The sequence below is a fragment of the Miniopterus schreibersii genome (genome assembly GCF_964146895.1).
Source record: "Miniopterus schreibersii genome assembly, chromosome: 2".
Lineage (NCBI taxonomy): Eukaryota > Metazoa > Chordata > Mammalia > Chiroptera > Miniopteridae > Miniopterus > Miniopterus schreibersii.
The window spans coordinates 178,811,795-178,833,375 of record NC_138102.1 but is presented as its reverse complement, the minus strand read 5'-3'; the positions used below and the strand labels follow the sequence as shown (position 1 = coordinate 178,833,375).

Below are 21,581 nucleotides of genomic sequence, written 5' to 3'. Positions count from 1 at the left end.
AGCTGAACCTGGGTTTGGTTACATAGTGACCCTGTAACCTCAGCTAACAGCCTGACAAACCCAGACCTGTCTTGTGAATGAAGCCATTCCTGATCACAAGTGGCCATCGACTGACACACACATTCGCAAGCCCTGCTGAGAGCAGCCACGTCATCCCAGACCAGACGAAGAACCTGGTCAAGCCAGAGTCATGAGTCCAATAATCACTGTGTCAAGCAACTAAGTTTTGGAGTAACTTGTTATGGAGCAAAAGCTAATATGCTGAAGCTGTCAGCGTACAGATGATGTTTTTACATATAAGAATATCTTTACCCTTTTCTCACTCAAATGGGACTATAATACTGTTCTGCCACTTACTCTTTCCGCTTAATGACATATCTAATGACAGTTTTCCTTGAAGTACATTTCAGTCTCTCTCAGTATTTTAAACAGCTGGACAAACACACTATAATTGATTCAAGCAGTGTCCTCTTGAGGTGGTTTCCAGTTTGTGCTATCATAAAGCCTTGGTGGACATTCTTATATGCAGCATTTATATACATGCGTGTTTATCAGATAAGTTCTTGCAAATACAATGACTGGGTCAAAGAGATTTGCATTTAGAATATTAATAGTTGTCGAGTTACCTTCCAAAAGGAAGTACTAATTCATACTTCCTTATTATGAGAGTGACTATTTCATCAACTCCTTCAGCAACACTTTTACATATTTGCCAGTCTGAAAGGTAAATTAAAAAAAAGTATTTCATGCTGTTTTATTGACATGTTAAAATTATGAATGGGGTTGAGAATATGTTCATATGTTCAGTATCCATTTGTATGTTTTTCCTGTGAATGTCTTATTTCTGCTCTTTGCCCATTCTCTATGGCTTGTAGCCTTCTTAACAATTGAACTATCAAAAATCAATGAATATTAAAGAAATGTTACTGTATGTCTAAACACATTCTAGGTAAAAACCATTTAATTTGAGTTCTAGAGGAGTTTGAAAGTCAGTAAATAATGATTTCCTAAATTCATAGTGTTGGACAAATACAAAACACCTTACCTGCATCATCTAATGTCACCTCACAGCTAACTTCTGAGGCAGGTCTTGTTATCCCCATTTAATGGATGAGGAAGGTAAGCTTCAGGAAGATTAGTAAATTTAGATGGGGGGGAAATTGTGAAAAGATTGGAAAAGGCATACAAAGATTTGCCCACTCCTCCAGGATTTCTGCACCTTTCATTGTCTTTGAAATGACAGACATTGTCTGTTTTTCAACTCTTTAAATTGCAGAACTGGTAACAATACAAATGATTTCTTGTTCATAGAGATGCAAATGAGTTGTGTCTGATGGAGATGCAATTGTTTCCCTATGGCCGGGGACCTTTTTGTCTATTTGTAATTCATGACAGCATTTCTGGTTGCCTAGATGTATATCTGTTCTTCCAATTCTCCTCGGAACTGTTATGATGCCTTACTGGTTCCCTCATTAATTAGTGAGTTAAAATTTTGGCACTTGTTCGTTTTATGTTTGTATGATTTTATCTTTTTTTTTTTTTTTTTTTTAGAAAAAATGATCTCAAGTCTCTGGTCCAGACAGCTAGAATATGAACCTGTCAGGAGTTGACTCAGGTGTGTGTGACAAGGATCTTTTATTATGATTATTTTTAGCTGCAGAGCTCTTTGAAAAGCTGATGAAAGCGGTGAACCCTTTCCCTGGGAAACACACACACACACACACACACACACACACACACACACACACATACACACACACCCCTTTGCATACTCTTTGGAGTTTCTTGTCTCCTGAAGACTGGTTTAAGACGTCCTGCGGTGGAGTCTAGGATCAGAATAGCTGCTCAAGTTCAGAAGTAGAAAGAGGTAGAAGGAAGAGTTGGGAAAATGTCTTTTTTCTTAACTCTTGTTGAGTGCTAACTATGGGTCAAAATGGACTTGCTCATTTAATTGTTACAGAAACCCTAAGACACAAGAAACTGTTGCTATGAAGAGAGCACGTACACAGAGGGGACATGTTACTTGCCCAAGGTCACACAGCTAGCATGAATTCTAAAGTGACTCCTTTGCTCCCCATGGAGGAGCAAAGAGCAAGATAAAGGTAGTAAAATAGTTCCTGAGGGGACAAAGCAAACCCCTCCCTAGAGAGGAAGAGGAGGCCCCCAAATCAACTGTTTACATCTGTACTGAAGCAGAGGTAACACTCTGGTCACAGAATCTCTTATGGTCGGCCCAACCCTGTCTCCAGAGGATTCTGGGGGAAGGAGGGCATGTGACTGGGACAGGAGATGGGGACTGTGATGGTCAATGTTACATGTCAACTTGACTGGGTCCCATGGTACCCAGAAAAGTGGTTAAATATTCATATGGATACATGTTCTAGGATGTTCCTGGATTAACATTTGAACTGGTAGACTGAGTAATGCAGACTGCCCTCCCCATGTGGCTGAACATGAGGTCTGGACAGAGAGAAGTGGAGAGGAGGGGGAATCTGCTCTCTCTGCCTGACTGTCTGAACTGGGGCATCGGTCTCCTGACATTGGACTCAGATTGGAGCCTGTACTCTCCTGGTTCTCTAGCTTGATGACTGCAGGCCATGGGACTTCTCAGCCTCCATAAATCATGACAGCCAATTCCTTATACTCTCTCTCTCTCTGAACCCAGACTAATACAGGGACCCTGAGCAGAGCGGCCCCGTGCCTCTCCATCCCACTGGGAAGTCTGCAGATCTGCAATCTCATCCATGACCTACCTATAACCGGGGCATCAGAAATGGCTGCGAGAGGTCTCAAAAGAGAGCCTGCTGCCTGGTCTAGGGCTTCCATGGCCCCCGAGGGTGTGGGGGAGCTGTCAGCTTTTACCCTGTTCATGAGAGATGAACTAGAAGACAGAGAGAGGATGTGGGATGGGGCGGGGGCTTTACAACTGGGGTGGGGGGCTTCAGGAGAGGATTCGGAGTGAACCCCAATAGGGGACTGGCTGATATGGGCGGAGAGGTCACACCCAAGGCCAGGCCTCCTGAGACACGCTCAGTGGATGCCAGCAGTGGCTGACAAAGACAGAGGCTTGGAAGTGTACATCCCCTCCCTCAAGAGACCGCAGTGGTATTTGTATAAACACTTTCCAACCGCACCCTCAACCTAGCAAAGACCCCTGCAAGGAGGAGGGGAACAGAGGGGGACATCTCAAATGTGACTGAGTTTAAACCAGAATGTCTGAGGAATCGGTAACATAGAAGTTACTAGAATAAATTTTCTGCCAACAACATAGAAAGTAAATTCAAGTAAGATGATAAAAATTACATTTTGCAGTTGCATTTTACATTTTACAAATTACGAGTTCAAGGCCATGAAATGGGTACCTGCTATCCGAGTCAGTAAGTTGGCAGCTGCCCGTCTTTGTTCGTTAATCAACTCTTGCTCCCCCAGCCCTTAGCCTTCTCCTTCTATCCAGAGTTTGCTGGGGGTGAGGCGTCAGTAATAATACTCAGGCTCTGGGTGATTTGCACGTCTACGTTTGCAAAGTTCATTTATATCATGGGAGGTACTCTGTGGTTCTGGCCCATTGTACGCCTGAAGGCAGAGCTAGCCTTGCTGCCCCAATTTACAGATGAGAAAGCTGAGGCCCAGAGAGATTGACGGCAACGTTATACAGCAAATTAGAGAGAGTGCAGGACTAAAACCCAGGCTTCCTGACTCCCAGTCCAGCTCCTGGGTGGGTCAGGGATCCAGGCCGATTGCAGAGATGCTGGGACTTGAGGCAGAATCCTAGAATTTCTGGGATTGCACATGGAAGTCAGTCCAGCCTGCCCAGCTCAGAGGAGCAGGTGCTGACCTTGCCCAGCAGGGCAAGTCTCAGCAATATTCATGCAGAAGGGAGACTCAGTGGACGGCTTCCCAGTCTGATTTATCCCAGGGCTTCCCTTGTAACTTATCCCAGGGCTGGAATCCACAGTAGCCACTTTCCTGGTGGGATACGGGACAACATCACTCCACAATGGGTCCTGCCCTCACACTTTGCAAAACACTGTCACTTCCTTTCAGAGCCTCTGCGAGCTCCTTTTGAGGCAGGCCAGTGGGCAGGCCATTTTGCAGATGTCAAAACTGAGGCCCAGACAGGGCATGTGGTTTGCCCAAGGTCACGCTGCAAGGAAACAGCAGAGTCCAATGAAACCCTAGCTTTTCAGGACAGGGTGAGGCTGGACTTGCAGCTGGGCCCCTTGCACAAGTCCCTGGAAAGAAACTCTGCAAAGAGTTTGCTGCATTGCTCTTCATTCAGCCCAGAAATGACAACATCCCTCCCCAATTCAACAGAATAACCAAAGACACTAAGTTCTGTTTAAATCCCCCCCCATAGTTCTCTCTCCTTAAGACATTTACGTCAAAGCCACACAAAATGTCTTATACATGGGCTGGTCACCGGTGAATGCTGTACCTGCAGGGGAAGGTCAGCACTGTCCCTTCTACCCACCTGGACTGAGCTCACAGGGGCAAAGCCCTGGCTGTTCATGTCAATATTCAGTTCCGTTTATGGAGCACTCAGTAGGTGCTCAATAAATGTGTCATGAATGGAAGAGCAAACAACCTCTCATTAGCCTCCTCTATGGCTCACCATGGTTCACCTCATCAAGGGAAGGACCAGAAGGCCCTCAGAAGTCATCTTGTCCAACTGCTTCATGCGACAGATGAGGTCCAGAGAGGATAAGTGACTGGCTGGAGGTCACACAGCAACTTAGAGGAAGCTCAGGTGCAAGAGAATGACCTCCCCATTCCAGAGCACTCCCTGAGATCTGAAAAGCCGCCGTCGTTGAGCCGGGACGGCCACCTTGCTGCTGAGTCTGAAGCAGCCTTCCGAGGGGCAGGCTCAGGGAGGTTTCCTGGGACGTGGGCTGTCTTTGGATCAGGAGATTGACTCCCTCGGACACCTGGGCACCTTCCTGCCACTTGTTTTCACCCGGAGAGGAGAGTGGCTCCGCTGGGGACAGGATGTCCATCTGGTCCCTATGTTGAAGTGGCACAGATGCTGTCCCATTTGGGGTGTGGAGGTGGAAGGAAGCCGAGGGCAGGGACGTAGGTCTGCAGGATGACAGGGCCTGGGAGAGGCTGTGTCTCCCATGGGTAGTGTGGGAGGAGGGTGATCCGGGCAGGAAACCAGGCAGAGGCCAGCGGACCTTGAGCCGGTGGGTAACGCCCGGCAGGAGGAGCCAGCCTGGGCAGTCCAGGGGGCGGCAGCTGTGGGCCCTGTCACGGGAGAGGTAGGAGAGCAGTGAGTCCTCAGCAGTACCCTGGGCTGCCCCGCAGCATCCCACCCCTCCCTGCGGGACTTGGGCACTCAGGGTGGGCAGGGGACCAAGCCAGGGAGAAGTGCATACACTGGGGGCCAGAAAGCCTGGCCCTCACCCTGCCATTTACAACAATTACTTGACATGGGAAAGTCATTTTGTTTCTCAGAGCCCAGTTTCTGCATTAGCTAAAAAAAAAAAAAAGATAAATAAAAAATCCTGCCTGGTAGCGTCACCGTGGGTCTGCACAAGCCTTTAGCCACAGGCCTGTCTATTCCATGTAGTGCTCCTGCCCCGAGTTTAGCATCTGATACACACTCCGAATGTGTTGACTCAGTGGACAGCCAATACCTAGGGAGCACTTGCTAAGTACCAAGCGGTCTTCACATCTCAGTCATTTCATCGTCATCAAAACCACCCTGTCCTCTGAGGGGCGCCGTGACTCTTCCAGGCTACCCTGCTGCTCAGGGCAGAGCTGGGCTGCGAACCTGGGCATCTGACTCGTGTTCAACCTCCGTGTACCGCCCTGTCCTCCATGACCCTGTCCTGTGAACTGTGAAGTTTTACACAAGGAGTGCAGGGAGGAGGGAGAAACCTGTGATTGTCACTCAGTGGGTGAGGGCGTGGGGACAGAGAGAGGCAGCGATTTGTCCCAGGTCCCACAGACTTACAGGACATTCTTGCCCAGGTTCTTTCTAAAAAATATTCCCCTGGGGTGTTTTCTCCCTTCTGGGTCTGGATGAGATGTTCTCAGACAGTGGGTCCCTCAGATCCCCTTGGTGCCTCAGCCACTCACAGCCATGTCCAGATGTGTGGCGGGGGCCAGGTCAGCGTCGCCCAGCTGCTGCGGAGCCCCGAGGCTGCCCATCTTCTCTTGCTTCCGCCACTTGGCTCGCTGATTCTGGAACCAGATCTGATGAGGGAGAGAGCAGGTGGAGATAAACAAGAGGCATTTTCTCCATCTAGTACCCCCCAACGTGCCTCATAACCGCGCCACCCGAGGGACTTTGCAGTTTAGAAAGCTCAGGGCATCCAGGAATTCTCTAGCTCTGGAGGTCAGCCTTCTGCAAGGGGGGGTGGGGGCGTGGGGGGGTGGTCACAACCTTCGATGCCTGCATGCCCCAGGGCTCATTTGGGAGGGAAGCAGCTGGGTGCCCCACAGTTGGGAGTTGGTGGGGTCTGTGGTAAACAGAACCTAGGGGCCAGCCTCTGAGCTTTAGCCACCAGCCACCATGTGAAATGTGAGTCCAACCTTGCAGGCTCATCCAATTTTCAAGGCAGAAATCTTGATTTTTATGTGAAAGCTCTGAGCTTTAAAATGCTGAGCAGATCAAATAAAACCCATCAATGGCCTGTTTCCTCCTGGAGGGCCACTGGTTTGCAACCCCTGTGGGCCCCTTGGCATCTGCAGGAACATTGGCCGTTTCCTATATTCACGAGCATCCTCATTGTCCCTGACAAGCGGCCATTTGTATTTGGTCATTCTGCTGAGATGCAGCTGAATTCTGAGCCATTTAGCTGATGCTACCAACTTAGCAGGTGACAGAGTCCATATGGAAAGAAAAAAGGGAGAAGTCTGAGATGGGGTGGTCCTTAGCCAGAAGAAAAGTAAGTTGGGATAAAATAAAGAGTAGAATGTTGACCTGGGCCCTTGCTCAGATTTTGAATTTGAATGAGTCCATCATATTTATTAAAAAAAAAAAAAAAAGAGTGACTTAAAAAACTGTGTTAAGAGAGTATACCAACAGCGCAATGATTGAATTTGGGTTTGCTAGAATGGTACTTGCAAAATTGGGGATGTGCAAAGAGAGAAGGACATATCCCTGGTGAGTGGCAAGGGGCTACTATATCTCCAGCCATGGAAAAATCTGTAGATACTCCAGGGTGAAGAAATTACGAGCACAGATTAGGCAGCCTCTGCGCTGCCTTCGACGTGATAGCCATGTGGTCCTGGCCAGGGGTTGGAAAACTCTGGCCCTCCACTTGTTTTTGTATGGCCCATGAGCTAGGAATGGTTTTCATGTTTTTAAATGGCTGCAAAAAAATCCAAAGAAGAATAATATTTTATGGCATGTGCAAATGATACAAAATTCACATTATAGTGTTCATCGATAAAGTTTTATTGGCACACTGCCACGCTCATTTGTTTATATATTGTCTGTGGCTGCTTTCATGCTACAGTGGCAGACTTGAATTGTTGTGACAATGACTGGATGGCCCCCATCTGGCCCTTTACAGAAAACCTTTGTTGACCCCGGTCTAGACTGTCAAGAGGTATTTTGTGAGTGATGCTGCATGGTGGTGCACTGTGTTCTGAAAGTGTAGTCATGTGTGGAGAGAAAGGGCGCGGGAGCACCTGTCAATGGCCGTCACCAAAGCCACCTCGCTCCATGTTCACCCTCTACAGAGAGAAATCATCTTATATCTATGGTCCCCTCATTTCCTGGAACAGAATATTTAGCAAATGCGATTATTCGTGGGACAAAGCCAATGGAAAGTTTCAGGGAGGGAAGGTCCAGGATTCGGAGGGTCCAGGATCCATAGGGTCTCAGCCCTGGCCCAGGTGCCGTGAGTGGGGCTGAGGGTGGGCATGGTGGCACCTGCACCCGGGCATGGTGGCACCTGCACCCGGGGATGGTGGCACCTGCACCCGGGGATGGTGGCACCCGCACCCGGGGATGGTGGCACCTGCACCCGGGGATGGTGGCACCCGCACCCGGGGATGGTGGCACCTGCACCCGGGGATGGTGGCACCTGCACCCGGGGATGGTGGTACCTGCACCCGAGCCTCCGGGAGGTTGATCCTGGCTGCCAGCTGGTTGCGCACGTGGATGTCCGGGTAGTGGGTGAAGTGGAACATCTTCTCGAGCTCGTGCAGCTGCTCCGTGGTGAAGGTGGTCCGGACCCTCCGCTTGCCCTTCCTCTCTGGATGAGGGAGGGACCAAGTGGTATGAGTGACCTTGGCGTTGGCTTTGTGTCGCAACATTTCGCGATTCCCCGGTGTATTTGCAAAAACCATTTAAAATTACTCCCTCCCTAAATAAAGGACTTTATAACAGCCTGTAAACCCCCCAATAAACTTTCTCCCGGTGCTGTAGTTTCCTTTAACTGCCACGTATCTCCAGGAAAGAGTAGCGTCCATCACGCAGCTGACCCTGATGGCACCGGGGAGGCTGGAAGTGGAGGGCAGGTGAGAGGGAGGGCGGGCTGGCACATGCCCACTCGCAGCAGGTCTCCGGGGAGGGAAGGGACATCCAGTGGCGAGGATGTGCCAGGAGCTCTGGCTGGTGGCTGAGCAGAGGTGACCTTGTGTGCACAGGGCGGGGGTGGGGGGTGGGGAAGGGCAGAGTCTGAGGGGTGGGCTCAGAAGCACGAAGGTCCCCACTGCCATTTCCCCCCATTTTCAGGAGGCGGCTGCTCCAGGAGAGGGGTGAGAGGAGCCGGCCAGGCTGGCACCCGGGCTGCAGGCCGCAGTCTATGGCCGAGAGGAAGCAGGAGAGAGAAGGCAGCAGAGCATAAGGAACATGGGACGGAGAAGGTGGAACGCAGGACTCGGCCCAGAGAATTTCGGGCCTCGTTAAACAAGAAGCGAGGAAGAGGAGCTCATGGATGGGGCGCCCGAGCATGGGACAAGGTTCTTAACCCTCAGGAAGGGCTGGGATCTCCTGGGCCCAGTCGGAGGGGACGATGGGGGTGGTGGGCCCCATTTCCCAAGTTCTGGAAGGAGCACTGGATTGGGAAAGAGAAAATCCTTGAGTTCCTATCTAGGCCCAGCATCTTAGGACCAGGCAGAGAAACCCAGGAGCTGGTGGCCACAGTGCAGTGCACCTGGGAGGGCACATGCGGTGGTGGGAGAGGTGAGGAGGGTGAGGGAAACTGACCCCCTTTCAGGTTGCTCCTCTCCCCGTTATTTTTAATTTAATTTAATTAAAAAAAATATGCCTTCATTGATTTCAGAGACAGGAAGGAAGAGGGAGAGAGAGAAACATCAATGATGAAAATCATTGATCGGCTGCATCGAGCCTGCAACCCCGGCATGTGCCCTGACAGGGAATCGAACTGGGATCTCCTGGATCCTAGGTCGATGCTCAACCGCTGAGCCACATGGCCGGGCAGCGTCTCCCCGTTATTAATTGTGCAAGCCGTGAATCACACCTCAGTGCGTCTTCACAGAGAACGCATCGGCAGAACTTAATTAAACCTGAGCCGTTTAGCACATCGATCATAAGAAATACACAATTTACACAGGTGATTAGGCCACCTAATTATAACCCGATGTTTCTCCACGCTCGGCTCCCTCCCCTGATTGCTCCTTCTCTGGGGTCTGCTAATGGGCCCCGCTGCTCAGCTACAGGCCCTGGGGTTTTGCCACTGGGCGGAGTCTCTGGAAATGGGCCTGTCCTTGTCTTCCTAAGGCAGCGGGTTCAGCATGGAGGAGATCCAGGGCACTCTTGGGAGCCCTCCTGCAGGCTGGGGACACCTCCTGGACGTGAGGGTGGGTGTAGGGTGGGAGTCTCCCAGGGCAGACCTGCACTGGCCTCTTCTCTCTAGTCGGTCATGGACTTCCTACAGTTCCCTGTGCCCACAGCATCAGCTTTGACCTCCTCCAGGAAGCCTTCCCTGGCCCCCTGACAGACCAAACCTCCCTTAGAATAGGCCACCAGAATGCTGTGTCACCCTTTCCCCACCACGTATCACCGTTGTCATTGAGCTTCATCGGTGACTGCTGGATGGCTATTTGTCTCCCCTCCTAGATGAGGGTAGGGTTGAGCTTGTGTTCCACTCTCTACAGCATCCCCACTCCCAGCACATACCTGCGGTGGCTTTGAGATAGGACCCTTCGAATACTGGTCTCCTTTAATGTGGGGCCCACCTTAGTGATTCCCATAACAAACAGGCCATCAGAGGTGGCTCCCTCCCTCTTGAATTGTTGGCTCTGAGAGGCCAGCGGAGAGCCCCCCCTGGGGAGAAACTGAGGCCTCCTCCAGCAGCCGGGCGTGAGCCCAGGCCTCAGGTGACTGCAAATAACACTCTTACTGCACTCTCACAGGAACCCTGAGCCAGAACCACCCAGTGAAGCCATCCCCAGATTCCTGATCCACAGAATCTGAGTGAGATAGTAAATGCTCGTGGTTGTCTTAAACCACTAAGTTTTGGGACAATTTCTGTGCGTGTGTGTGTGCGCACACGCGTGGGCGCGCCGCTGCAATAGATAAGCCGGCCATCCCACAGCCATTCGGGAGTCTTGCTGCACGCCTGGGTGAAGCATATGATGGATACGTGGAATTTAAATTCTAGCCCATGCTAAAGCCTCCGCCGTCCACTCGGGTTTCTCCCAGCTCAGCTCCGACACGTTGGGGGCCTGTTACCATGGTAATGTTGTCAATGCCCTGCTTGCATCCCTCAGACCTTTTTGTGCTCCAGAGCCACTTTCCTCTGCCAGGATAGGCATTTCTGGGCTAAAAAGCGCCAATAATCCCAAGGAGTATATTTGCTCCATTTCCTGAAGGATTGAAGCTTGTTTCGCACAGTGGTCACTGGCTTCCTCACTTGTGCTTCAGTCCTTTCCTTTGGGTCTGCTTTTTGGAGGACCCCACACCAATACTACGTTTTTTTATGTTTGTTTTGTTCTGTTTTTGTTTTTTACAAGTCTTGTACTCCCAACAGGTCTGAGAAGGAGTCAGGTTCTCAATTCCAGAAGCAGCCTCCAGGTGCCCCTAGCCCAGGCAGGCTGCGACTGGTGGCAGGGACTGAGATAAGGGGTCTGAAAGAGGGAAGCAAACTACACGTATCCTGGGGGACGTACAGGCTTTTAGTTCTGCATCCTTTAGCCCTGCTCCTGTCTGCTCTCATGGGAACCCCGCTCTCCCTGTCTAAGGGCCAGAGCCATTAATGATGAGCCATGGGACACACCTTAGGTCTCAGACACAGCCCCAGTCCCAGGGCCCAGGGCAGAGCAGGGCCCCACCTTCAGTTCTAGGCTGTGCAAGGGGGGGGGGGACACTGAGGGAGAGGAGTGGGGGGAGGAAAGGGGGGTAGAACAGGGAAGGGAGAGGGAAAGGGGAAAACGAGGGGGAGGAAGTGCGGGAAGCTGGAGCGGTTTGAATTGTGTTTTCCCCCAAATATATGTCCAAGCCCTAAACCCTGGCACCTGTGCATGCGACCTTATTGGACATAGCATCTTTGTGGATTTAATTAAAGATCTTGAGATGAGGTCCTTCTGATTTAGGGTGAGCCTTGAATCCAGTGACCGGTTGGGTCCTGAGAGAACGGGACCTGCGATTTGACCCCGACCCAGAGGCCAAGGCCAGGTGAGATGGGGCGGAGAGTGGAGTGAAACCTCCGTAAGCCAAGCAGCCAAGGGATGCCGGAGCCTTCAGAGGCTGGACAGGGGCCTGGGCCAGACTTTCCCTCAGGGCCTCTGGAAGGAACACCCCCTCCAATACCTTGGCTTTGGACTTCTGGCCTCCAGAACTGTAAGACAACACATTTCTGTTGTTTAAAGCCACTCGGTTTGTGGTAATTTGTTATAACAGCCACAGGAAACTGACCAGAGGGGGAGGAAGAGAGAAACCAGAGAAGGAGAGAGAAGGGGGTGGGGCAGGGGGGTCTAAAGCTAAAGGTTTGGGGGCATTTAAAGAGCAGGGAGGATTACTTGGGGTGGCGAACACACAATATACTGATCATGTCCTATAGAATTGTATACTTCAAACCTATACAATTTTATTAACAAATGACACCCCAATAAATTCAATTAAAAAAAAAGAAATTATGCCTGGGGTGGAGGGTACAACATGGGTGAAGGGAATAAAAAGTTTACTTTATAAACTTCCAGTTATTAAATACATAAGTCCTGGGGATGTTGTGTACAGCATGGTGACTATAGTTAATAATACTGCGTTGCATATTTGAAAGTCACTAAGAGTAAATCTTTAAAGTTCTTATCACAAAAAAAGAAAAAATTTGCAACTATGCATGGTGACGAATGTCTATTATTGTGGTGATTATTTCACCATGTACATAAGTATTGAATCATTATGTTCTACACCTGAAACTAATATAATTGTATGCCAATTATGCCTCAAAAAAAAAAAAAAATAAAGGAAAAAAGAGAGCAGGAAGGATTGGAAGTCGGAGAGAAGCTCCATGTGCCTGGAGGGTAGAGAGTGAAGGGCAGGGTGGGTGTGGTGGGAGCTGAACTGAGGGCCAGCAGGGCCAGTCTGTGAAGGACTCTGAATGTCACACCAACGGGCCAGGGGTTGGTAAACTATAGTCAGAAGACCACACTGGTTCACCCACTGAGGTGGTCTCTTCCTTGCCCATCTCTGCACCTGTCCCACTGATGACCCTCTGTCAGGAGACTGTGACTCCCAGGCTTCAATTCTAGTGCTAATTACTCATGTAGTTTTTGCAGCTGATTGGTCTTCTCTTCTTGGTTTGTCATCTATAAGGTGGGGGCTCACACATGGGACAATTTGACGGAAGGATGGTCATGGGAGGGCCGTGAGAGCCAGGGGCACTGTCTAACGTCACCGCTGCTGTTTTGGCGACCACTCACTGGGGCTTTAGCAGGGCAGCTGACGTGGACATGCCAGTGTCTATAGGGGAAGTTTAGAATGAGTGGCCGCCTCTCTTTTTGCCATCAGCCATTTGTAAGGCTAGGAGAAGGGAGATCCTCCGGTAGGGAGATCAGATCTCTCTCTCTTTCTCTCTCTCTCGGGCAGAGAAGACAGTCATGGATTTTATGAAAATGCAGCAGGAGTGACTGAGGTTAGACCCCAGAAGAATCATTGCTGTGAATGCTCATGCAATCCACTGGAAGATGTTAATGAACTTCTGAAAATGAAACTGGGAATCCTTTCCCATTAATAAGCTCAGCTGCAGGGAAACCTGCCACCTCCCTGAGAAGGAGTGGCCCTCCAGGGTCTTCTCCTGCAGCTGAGGACAAGCCCTTCTTGGGAGACTTGGCTGTGGGGACTGTGGGGCTGTGTGCGGTAGATGACATCATGGGCTCCCCTGAGCTTCCTTTCCAGCCTTTCCTTGGATTAAGGGGTGGGAAGAGGGAGAGAACTGGGAACCTCGTGTGAGAACTCTGGGCTCGTCAGCTCCCAGACATCACCTCGGTTTCCCCTTCCTCCACTCAGCTGTTTCACAGAGGATAGAGCTCAGGCCCGAGTTGGAAAGGGACTTTCTTGAGGTCACAGAGGCCAGGGTAGAACTAAGATGGACATCACAAATTCTTGACTCTTAGAGGGGAGCCCGTGTCCACCTTAGTGCCCTTCCCCTAAGTCAGCTGTCAGGGAAGGGTCTGAGATCTGGCCATTGTTATTCAGGGACATGCCCTGGGTGGGCCACAGACCTGGGGGGCGGGGGGATGATCAGGGTGGACCGATCCGGGCAAAGCTTCAGCCACCTGAAGCGGCACAGGCGGGCTCTGCTTGCTAATGTGCCGACTGAGCGGTGTTGAGGGCAGACAGAGCAGGTCCTGACCTCGGGCCTTCTGCTTACCGGCTGGGCAACCTGGGATCACCATCCACCTCTCTTCGTTCACAGATGAGTTTCCACATCTGTCAGGTTCTGATGATTATGAAGCTAAAGAGGAGGCCCACACAGCCTCCGGGACAGTGCCCACCCCGTCGTAAATAAGTAATCGGTAGCAGCATTCTCGGCGGGGGCCTGGTTACAGGAACAGGCCCCCGCCCCTGCATTCTGCGACTAACTGAGCCTGGTGTCGCATCTGAGCAACCAGTTACGGGTTAGATAGAAAGAGTGAAGGTCTCAGCCCCGTGCCTGGCACCTCTCTTCTTTCGATGTGGAGTGGCCATTTCTCTGCCTGAGTCCCTCTGGGTCTTGGAGATTCGGGGATGGATAAGAAATGACCAGAAGACACTTACCCTGCGGCTGGTCCTGGGGGGGCCTCTCGGGCCTCGAGCCTGCCGCTGCTGCTTGCTCGGTGCCCTGTCCATCTGCCCCTTCCCGTCTGAACCCGTCGCTCCTCGCGGCCGGCCTCTTTAAGATCTCCTCAATGGAGAAGGACAGGCCCAGCTTCTTTGGGGCCTCACAGCACCCCGAGTTCTTCCCCTCCATACCCCGCAAAGAGCAGCGCCTGCCTTGGCACTCTCCGGGGGCGGTGTGAAGAGAGCTGAGGGGGCTTCGTGTGCCCAGGGTGATGCTGGTGGAGGGCTGCCGCTTCCTCCCCCGAAGCTCCTGGCATCAAGAGGGTAAGCGGAGGTGGAGAAAGGGGAGCCTCACGTCGGGTTATCCAGGCACGCTTCTGTCTCCCCAGGGACTTCCATGGGTCACTTCAGCTCACCCCTGGGATCAAGGAGGTGGGTCACAAGGGAAGAGTTGGAACGGGCTGTACCCTGTACCCGCAGGCTCAGGGCTCTTGCCAGCTCGACTCCAAGGGAGTCATCATTGCCACCCTTAGGTCCCAGGTGGCCAGCTCCGTCCTGGGCCACACCGCAGCTGAGGATGTCCCTGGAGCCCTCCTGGCCGGCTCCCAGTCTGCCGCGGAGACTCCAGAGTGCGCCTCCCGGAGCACCGGCGCTTCTGATGTCCTGCGGGTGGAGGCGCAGGGCGGGGTCACTGGGCCACTGCCCCGCTTTCTCTCTGCCACGGGGCTGGGCTGAGTGCTGAGCTCCCCGGGCGTCTCTGGTCTGGCCCTGACTTTCTTCCCTTCTTCTCACCCGGACCTCACTTCGTAAGTCTCTCCACAGGCTCCTGGACCCGGTGCCTCTTCTTGCCTTGTGGCGTCTTTTCTGCTTCTTTCCTGCTTGCATGCCCCTTACCTGCCCCAGAGACAGCACCGAAGGGCCCTTTCTCTCTGCCCGGCAAACTGTCGCTGGGAGCTGACAGGCACCGATCTGTCCTTGTCAGGAGTTCTGTTCCCAGTGACTGTGTAACCAGGGAGGAGGGGGCTGTAAAACGGCTGATAAGAGAAGAAACTCTCCGCCCTCCTTACAGCAGGGGATGCAGGTGTCCGGGGAAAGGGGCAGGAGGCAGAGGGGGCTAGAGGATGGGTTTTGGGGGTCAGGGGGGCTGTGCTGGGGAACTGGCCAGGCTGGAACAGGACAAGGAAGGTGGGGCAGGATGGCCAGGAAGTGTTCCCAGGCCCAATAAAATGTGTTTACTCAGCCGGGAGAGTTTATGGGTCTCCCTCAGGCTGGAGGCCCGGCCAGGGTGCAGTCTCTCCCAGGTGCGCTTGCAAGTACGTGGGGACATGGAGGGGAGCTCCTGAATCTGCACTGGGCACAGGAGCAGGTTCGCACGAGAGAGACAGATGTCCCGGGAGAGAGCGTGAACAGGAACTGGGACGTCAGAATCTAGACTTTCTGTCAGAGGGAGGGGGCAGCAGGCGGGGTGTGGGAAGGCTGATCCTCACGCCCTGAGGAGGGTGAGTGGGGTGAGTTTGGGGCTCACCTGAGATGGGAAATGGAAGGTCATGGGGTCTGTTTCAGGACCTGTTCCCCCTGGAAGTGTCAGGCTATCGGACCCGGCCAGGGGACTCCGGGCTCTGCTGCAGGCGCAAGCAAACCCTAGAGTCTTGGGAGCATCATTGCTCACCCTCGTCACAGCCAGTGCAGCTGGACATTCGTTCGGGGACCCGGGCTCCTTCCGAGTGTGAAGCTGCCGTCCTCCTACGGTGGGAACGGGGAGAGGGGCAGGGAGTGTTGTGAGTCAGAGGGGAAGGGGGTCACGGAGCTTCCGCTCATCTTCTGCGTCCAGGAGGAGTGACATGACCCTGCCTGAGGCACAGGGCCTGGAAACGGAGTTCTCTGGGCCAGGAGGAAAAGGACCCAGGGTGGTGGACGCCCAGGGACGTGCTGTGCGCCCTTTACTGTGCGGAGGCCGAGTCCCGCGGAGGCCAGGCCCACGGCTGGGTGGCTCAGGGAGCTGCTGCCTCGGGAGGGCAGTTCCTTCTGCTGGGGCAGACCTGCTGCGATGGCCACTGCGGGCCAGGCAGTAACGGAGGGGAGGGAGGCTGTGGGGCCGGGGGTGGGGCACCCGCTGCCTCAGTTAATCCACCAACAGCCTCATCAGCTGGGTGCCATTCCCACCAGTTTACCGTGAGGAGATGCACCCGGAGGGGGGCGTGGTGGGTGTCGGGCTCCGCGGCCAGCCAGTAGGAGGAGCGGTGTTCAGCCCTGAAAGCCACCCCTGCTCCCTGCCCCATAACCCCCAGTGACCGTCCGGTCCAACCTGTCATTGTACAGCTGAAGAACCGAGTCAGACAGAGCACGAAGTCAGTCAGGGGCACACTTGTCATTTTAACACCTTGTCTGGTTTCCTTTTATTCTGCCTCTCTCTGGGTGAGCCTTGCCCTGGGACAGGTTAAGAAAACGTCTTCATCATGTGGGCCTGGGTACTCACTGTCCTTCCAAGCCATTGCTCCCCTTCCCCCATGGTCAGCCCCAGTCCTGGCTTTTACATGAGTGTTCATTCCACAAGTGTTCCTCGAGCATCTCCCATGTGCCAGCCACTGGAAGGATGTGACACGGACCCTGCCCCAAGGGACCCACATGCTGAAGTGAGGGTGGGGTGGGGAGATGGTCACTCTCAGTGAAGGGGTCTGTGGGACTTCATAGGCCGAAGATATTGTGTGGCCCTTTGGATCAAAGAAAGATTGACGTGCAGGGAGGAGAGAGAAAGGGAGACGTCACACAAGTTGCCCCATTTAATCTGAGTGGAGACACACAAGCACATAAGGTCACCTGCAGGGCGCACTGTTCTCGTTACAGCGACGGGAGAGGAATCATTTTCTGAACAGATAATTGGGAAAAACGTGCTGGAAAGGTAGGTTGGAGCCACCTGTTCATCTATGCACCCGTCACATATTTTTGAAGCACCCACTATGAGGTGCCAGACCACGAATGAGTGCTGGAAAGACAGCTGTGGCTAGAATAGGCGAGCTCCCTCTTCTCGAGGAGCTTATATTGAAAATAGACAGATGATAAACAGACAATAAATAAATGCCCAATATAATTTCCACTCGCGATAATGTTCTGAAGAAAACAAATCAGGATGCTGAGCTGGACCGCAGCCAGGCGAGGGCCGGTCCTCTAGAGTTCTCAGATCTGAATTTTAGCCCACAGGCAATGCAGAGCCGTGGGTGTTTTGGGGAGATCACGTAGGTTTTGCTTCAGGACGTTGTCAGGAAAGGCGTGTGTCCACGTATGCAGGGCTGTGGCACTTCCTGAGTCACCGGGACACTGACTGATTCTCTCCTGTGACGGGGTGGGGGGGGGGAGGAAGAGAGGAGGAGGAGGGGGAGGAAACACCCTCCTCCGGAGCCTCCCCTCCTTGGTTATCTCTGACCGTGCCCTGCAGTGCTCCCTGCTGGACCACTTCCAAAGCCCTCTCCGAAGTCACCGCCTTTGCCCTGGTGGCCTCCGCAGGAAGTGGGGTTGTTAGCCCTGTCGTACAGTGAAGGGATTGGAGCCTGGTGTGGGAAGTGACTCACTCAAGGTCTCTATTAGTTGCTAGAAAGAGGCAGAGTCACCTCTTGGACATGAGTTTTTATCACCCAACATTAACCCCTTCCACCACCCACACTGCCTCTTTGAGTTGTTTTAAAATTCTGAGTTTTAAGAAGAAACCCCCAAAGAATCACCTGTGTAGGTGGGCAGTTGAGAGATTTGAGGCCCGTGGGGCTCCCACTTTTTTACTGCCCTCCAGAGCAGTTTGGGTCCAGGCCTCTGTGCATTTGGGGTTCTGTGCTGCTGGCTTCCTGCGCAGACGAGGGTCCTCGTTCTGTGGGATGGGTTCTAGGGGCTGAGGGCTGAGGGCCAGTGACGTGCAGATGGCTTGTCGTGGGATGGCCTGGGGAGGCGATCAGGAGTTCTCAGGGGACCCCGCCCTTGTCCTACTTGCCCTGAGCTCACGCTCAGCTCTTTTCCTCTCCAGCTCGTGCGGAGCGCTCCCCGCCTTCCCGTGGGCTGCCCAGGCCTTACGCCCCCTGAGGGGACTGAGAACTGGAGCTTCCAGGCAGGCTGGGCAGGCTGGAGGCACCCTCGGTGGAGAGTGGCAGTTCCTGGCCCGCCCGACAGAACACACCACCCTTTCTTTTTGGGATTTGCTAACAGAGGCTGGACCCAGCTTAAAGTCGGTTCACATCTCAGTCCGCTTGGACCCTGGGTTCGTGTGATGGTTAAAATCCTCTGTTTATATCGCCTATTTAAAGTCAGTCAGAATAGCCTCCAAAGGCCAGAATATCTGGTTGGTGTAGGGCTTGCAGGGTCCTGCTCGAACTGATCTGGAAACAGTGGAAGAACTGTTTCATGTACACAGTATAACATATAATATGTAGATCATACCTCCTCATGGACAGCTGTGTCAAGCCGAGAGGACGATTCCTCACCAATGGATTTATAGCCTAGTATTTTTAGGTGTCGGTGCGTGGCAAGGATCTGGGGAAATTCAATTCCTCATTCAGCAAACATTCACCTGGTGCGTACTACGTGTCAGACACTAGGCTAAGTATTGAGTAAGACCAACATGGCTCCTGTCCTGATGGGGTTATAGATCAGACAAGAGACACAATAAACAAGCAGACAAGTAGATAAAATAATTACAAATTATGGTAAGCGGTTTAAAGGACACAGTGCTGTTAATTGTATTACAGTTAGCATGTCCTTTATTACTATGGTCAAGAAGATGATTTTTCAGGTAGGGACAAAGTGATATATCCCTCCTACCTTGACCGTATGGCCATGTCCAAGGCTATTAGAGCCATGGTTGTACCTCTAAGAATGGGGGTATTGCAAAGAGAGGAATGAAACTTTCAAATTGGTGTAGACTGCCTTTTTGAGATCTCTTCAAATTCCATGAGATGCCTTGGGCTTACTTTCTTACTCATGATCAAGGGCGTTGTTGGCCAGTTAAAACTGGCTTTGTTGGCTCATTTTGATTTATGCAAATGTGGATTTTGTCATTGTAGTTCTTGTCATTGTAGTTCTTGGTTTGCTACAGAAAGCAAAATAAAATTATGCCACGTGGCTTCTGAGGATCAGGAATCTGGGAGTGACTTAGCTGGGTGGTACTAACTTAGGGTCTCTCATGAAGTTGAGGTCAAGATGTCGGTTGGATTTCGATTATCTGAAGGTTGGATTGTGGCCAGAGGACCTGCTTCCAAATAGGTTCACCTACATGGGTGTTGGCTGGATGCCTTAGTCCTCACGATTGTAGGCCTCTCCGTAGGGCTGCTCACAACATAGAAGATAAATCCCCCTAGAATAGTGATGAGAGAGGGAGAAATATTAAGAAAGAGACCAAGGCAGAAGCTACAGTGTCTTTTGTAACTTAGCCTTGTAGTGAGATACCATTACTTCTGACATATTGCATTGGTCACACAGACCAACCTGACACAACATGGGAGGGGACCACACAAGGGTGTGAAGACCAGGATAGTGGGAGATCATTGGGAGTCATCTTGGAAATGACTTCCATGGTGTGCATGCAAATAATTTAAAAACTTTCTAGTTAGTTCTTTGCTTTTGGTTTTGTTTGGATGGACCCAAAAGGTAGATCATCCCACTGGCTCATTCTCTATTTCCCCCCAAAGGATGGACCCATTGTTTTACTTGATATTCCAATGAAACCATCTGTCAATTTTCTTCCTTTATAAATTGCAAGGCTGATATTTTGTATAAAGAAGCCCTTGGGTATTTGCATATTTATTTTATACTGTTGAGCTTTTTTTTAAAAAAATTTATTGATTTCAGAGAGAGGAAGGGAGAGGGAGAGAGAGAGATAGAAACATCAATGATGAGAGAGTCATTGGTCAGCTGCCTCCTGCACGCCCTATACTGGAGATCGAGCCTGCAACCCAGGCATGTGCCCTGACCGGGAATCGAACTGTGATCTCCTGGATCCTGGGTCGATGATGGACCACTGAGCCACGCCCGGCTGGAAAATTACTGTTGACCTTTTTATGCCACTTGTGCAAAAACTTGTCAGGAACAATCTAAGAATAGCAACAGCAAGGCTAATTTTGGCCTTTAACTCGGCTGGAAACTAATTATATGGAGAGAAACCAATTAAGGGCCAAGCTACAGGTGCTCAGTACTAATTCCCACCTGCCCCAGGCACTTAGACAGAACCTGCCCCTCCGCACAGCCTGAGGACCCAAGTAGGAGGAAAGTATGTCCTGGTGAAGCCGACAGTGATTTCAAGCAGAGCACAAGAACCATATGCTTTGGTCCCTGCTCCCTTTAACAGGTATTTTACCACTTGAAAGAATTTTTGGATGAGTTGGATGAATTGCCCTTTGTTAAGAGGAAAGGAAGTTAAGTCTTTTCTATGCAGATAACATGGTTTTATTGTCACTGACCAGGAATGGCCTCATTAGTATCAGAAAAAAATGGCTCAGGGTGAATGGCTCCAATGCCCCAGTTGTCATTTTTGGCAGATGTCCTCCAACGTGGAGTTGGCTTTTATTCAACAACCTGTGGATCAAATTCATTCAGGCACGCAGGGCTACATATTACTGCTAAGCCATTTCAGGGACTCAGGAGGAGGTGATACTTGCTCAACATTAGGCGTCTGTGGGTGCAGTGTTAGGGTTTTCCTGAGGCCTTCTTGGGAGATTCGTAAAATGTACTTTGAAGAAAATTTTAAGCTAAAATTGTCAAGGCTTAGCTTGATGGACTAAGACACTATTTCTTGGTGTGGGAAGAGATTCAGAGCTGCTCTCTTAAGGAAAACAGCTTCTCACAGGAATTCCCACAGGTATTCCCACAGGTATTCAAAGAGGAATTCCCACAGGCATTCCCATAGGCATTCCCATAGGCAATCCCACGGGTGTTCCCACAGGCATTCCCATAGGCATTTCCTCAGGTATTCCCACAGGGGTATATTGCCATAGGTATTCCCACAAGCATTTCCTCAGGTTTGCCCACAGGCAATTCCTTAGATATTCTCATAGGCATTTCTTCAGGTGTTCTCACAGTTATTCTTTTTAAAAAATATTTTTTAATTTTTATATTATTATTTATTAATTATTGTATTCTTTTCTTTTCTTTTAAAAAATTTCATCTTTATTGTTGAAAGTATTACAAATGTTCCCCTTTCCCCCCCTATTAATCCCCTCCCCCCTGAGCCCCTCCCCCCAGGCCTTCACCACACTATTGTCTGTGTCCCTGGGTTATGCATGTATGCATATGAGTTCTTAGGTTAATCTCTCCCACCCACCCCTGCCTTCCTTCTGAGATTCATCAGCCTGTTCCATGCTTCTATGTCTCTGGATCTATTTTGTTCATTAGATTCCACATGAGTAAGATCATGTGATCCTTGTCTTTC

The 21,581-nt window shown here is 51.2% G+C and overlaps 1 protein-coding gene across 1 annotated transcript; it reads right to left on the bottom strand.

Annotated features, from left to right (window-relative positions):
- Positions 1-5,001: 5,001 nt before the first annotated feature.
- Positions 5,002-14,369, bottom strand: ISX (intestine specific homeobox; the record flags this gene model as incomplete). Its single annotated transcript, XM_081128514.1, has 4 exons — positions 5,002-5,241; positions 6,079-6,195; positions 8,059-8,207; positions 14,177-14,369. 4 exons carry the CDS (start codon positions 14,367-14,369, stop codon positions 5,002-5,004), a joined length of 699 nt encoding a protein of 232 aa, XP_080984640.1.
- Positions 14,370-21,581: the final 7,212 nt, after the last annotated feature.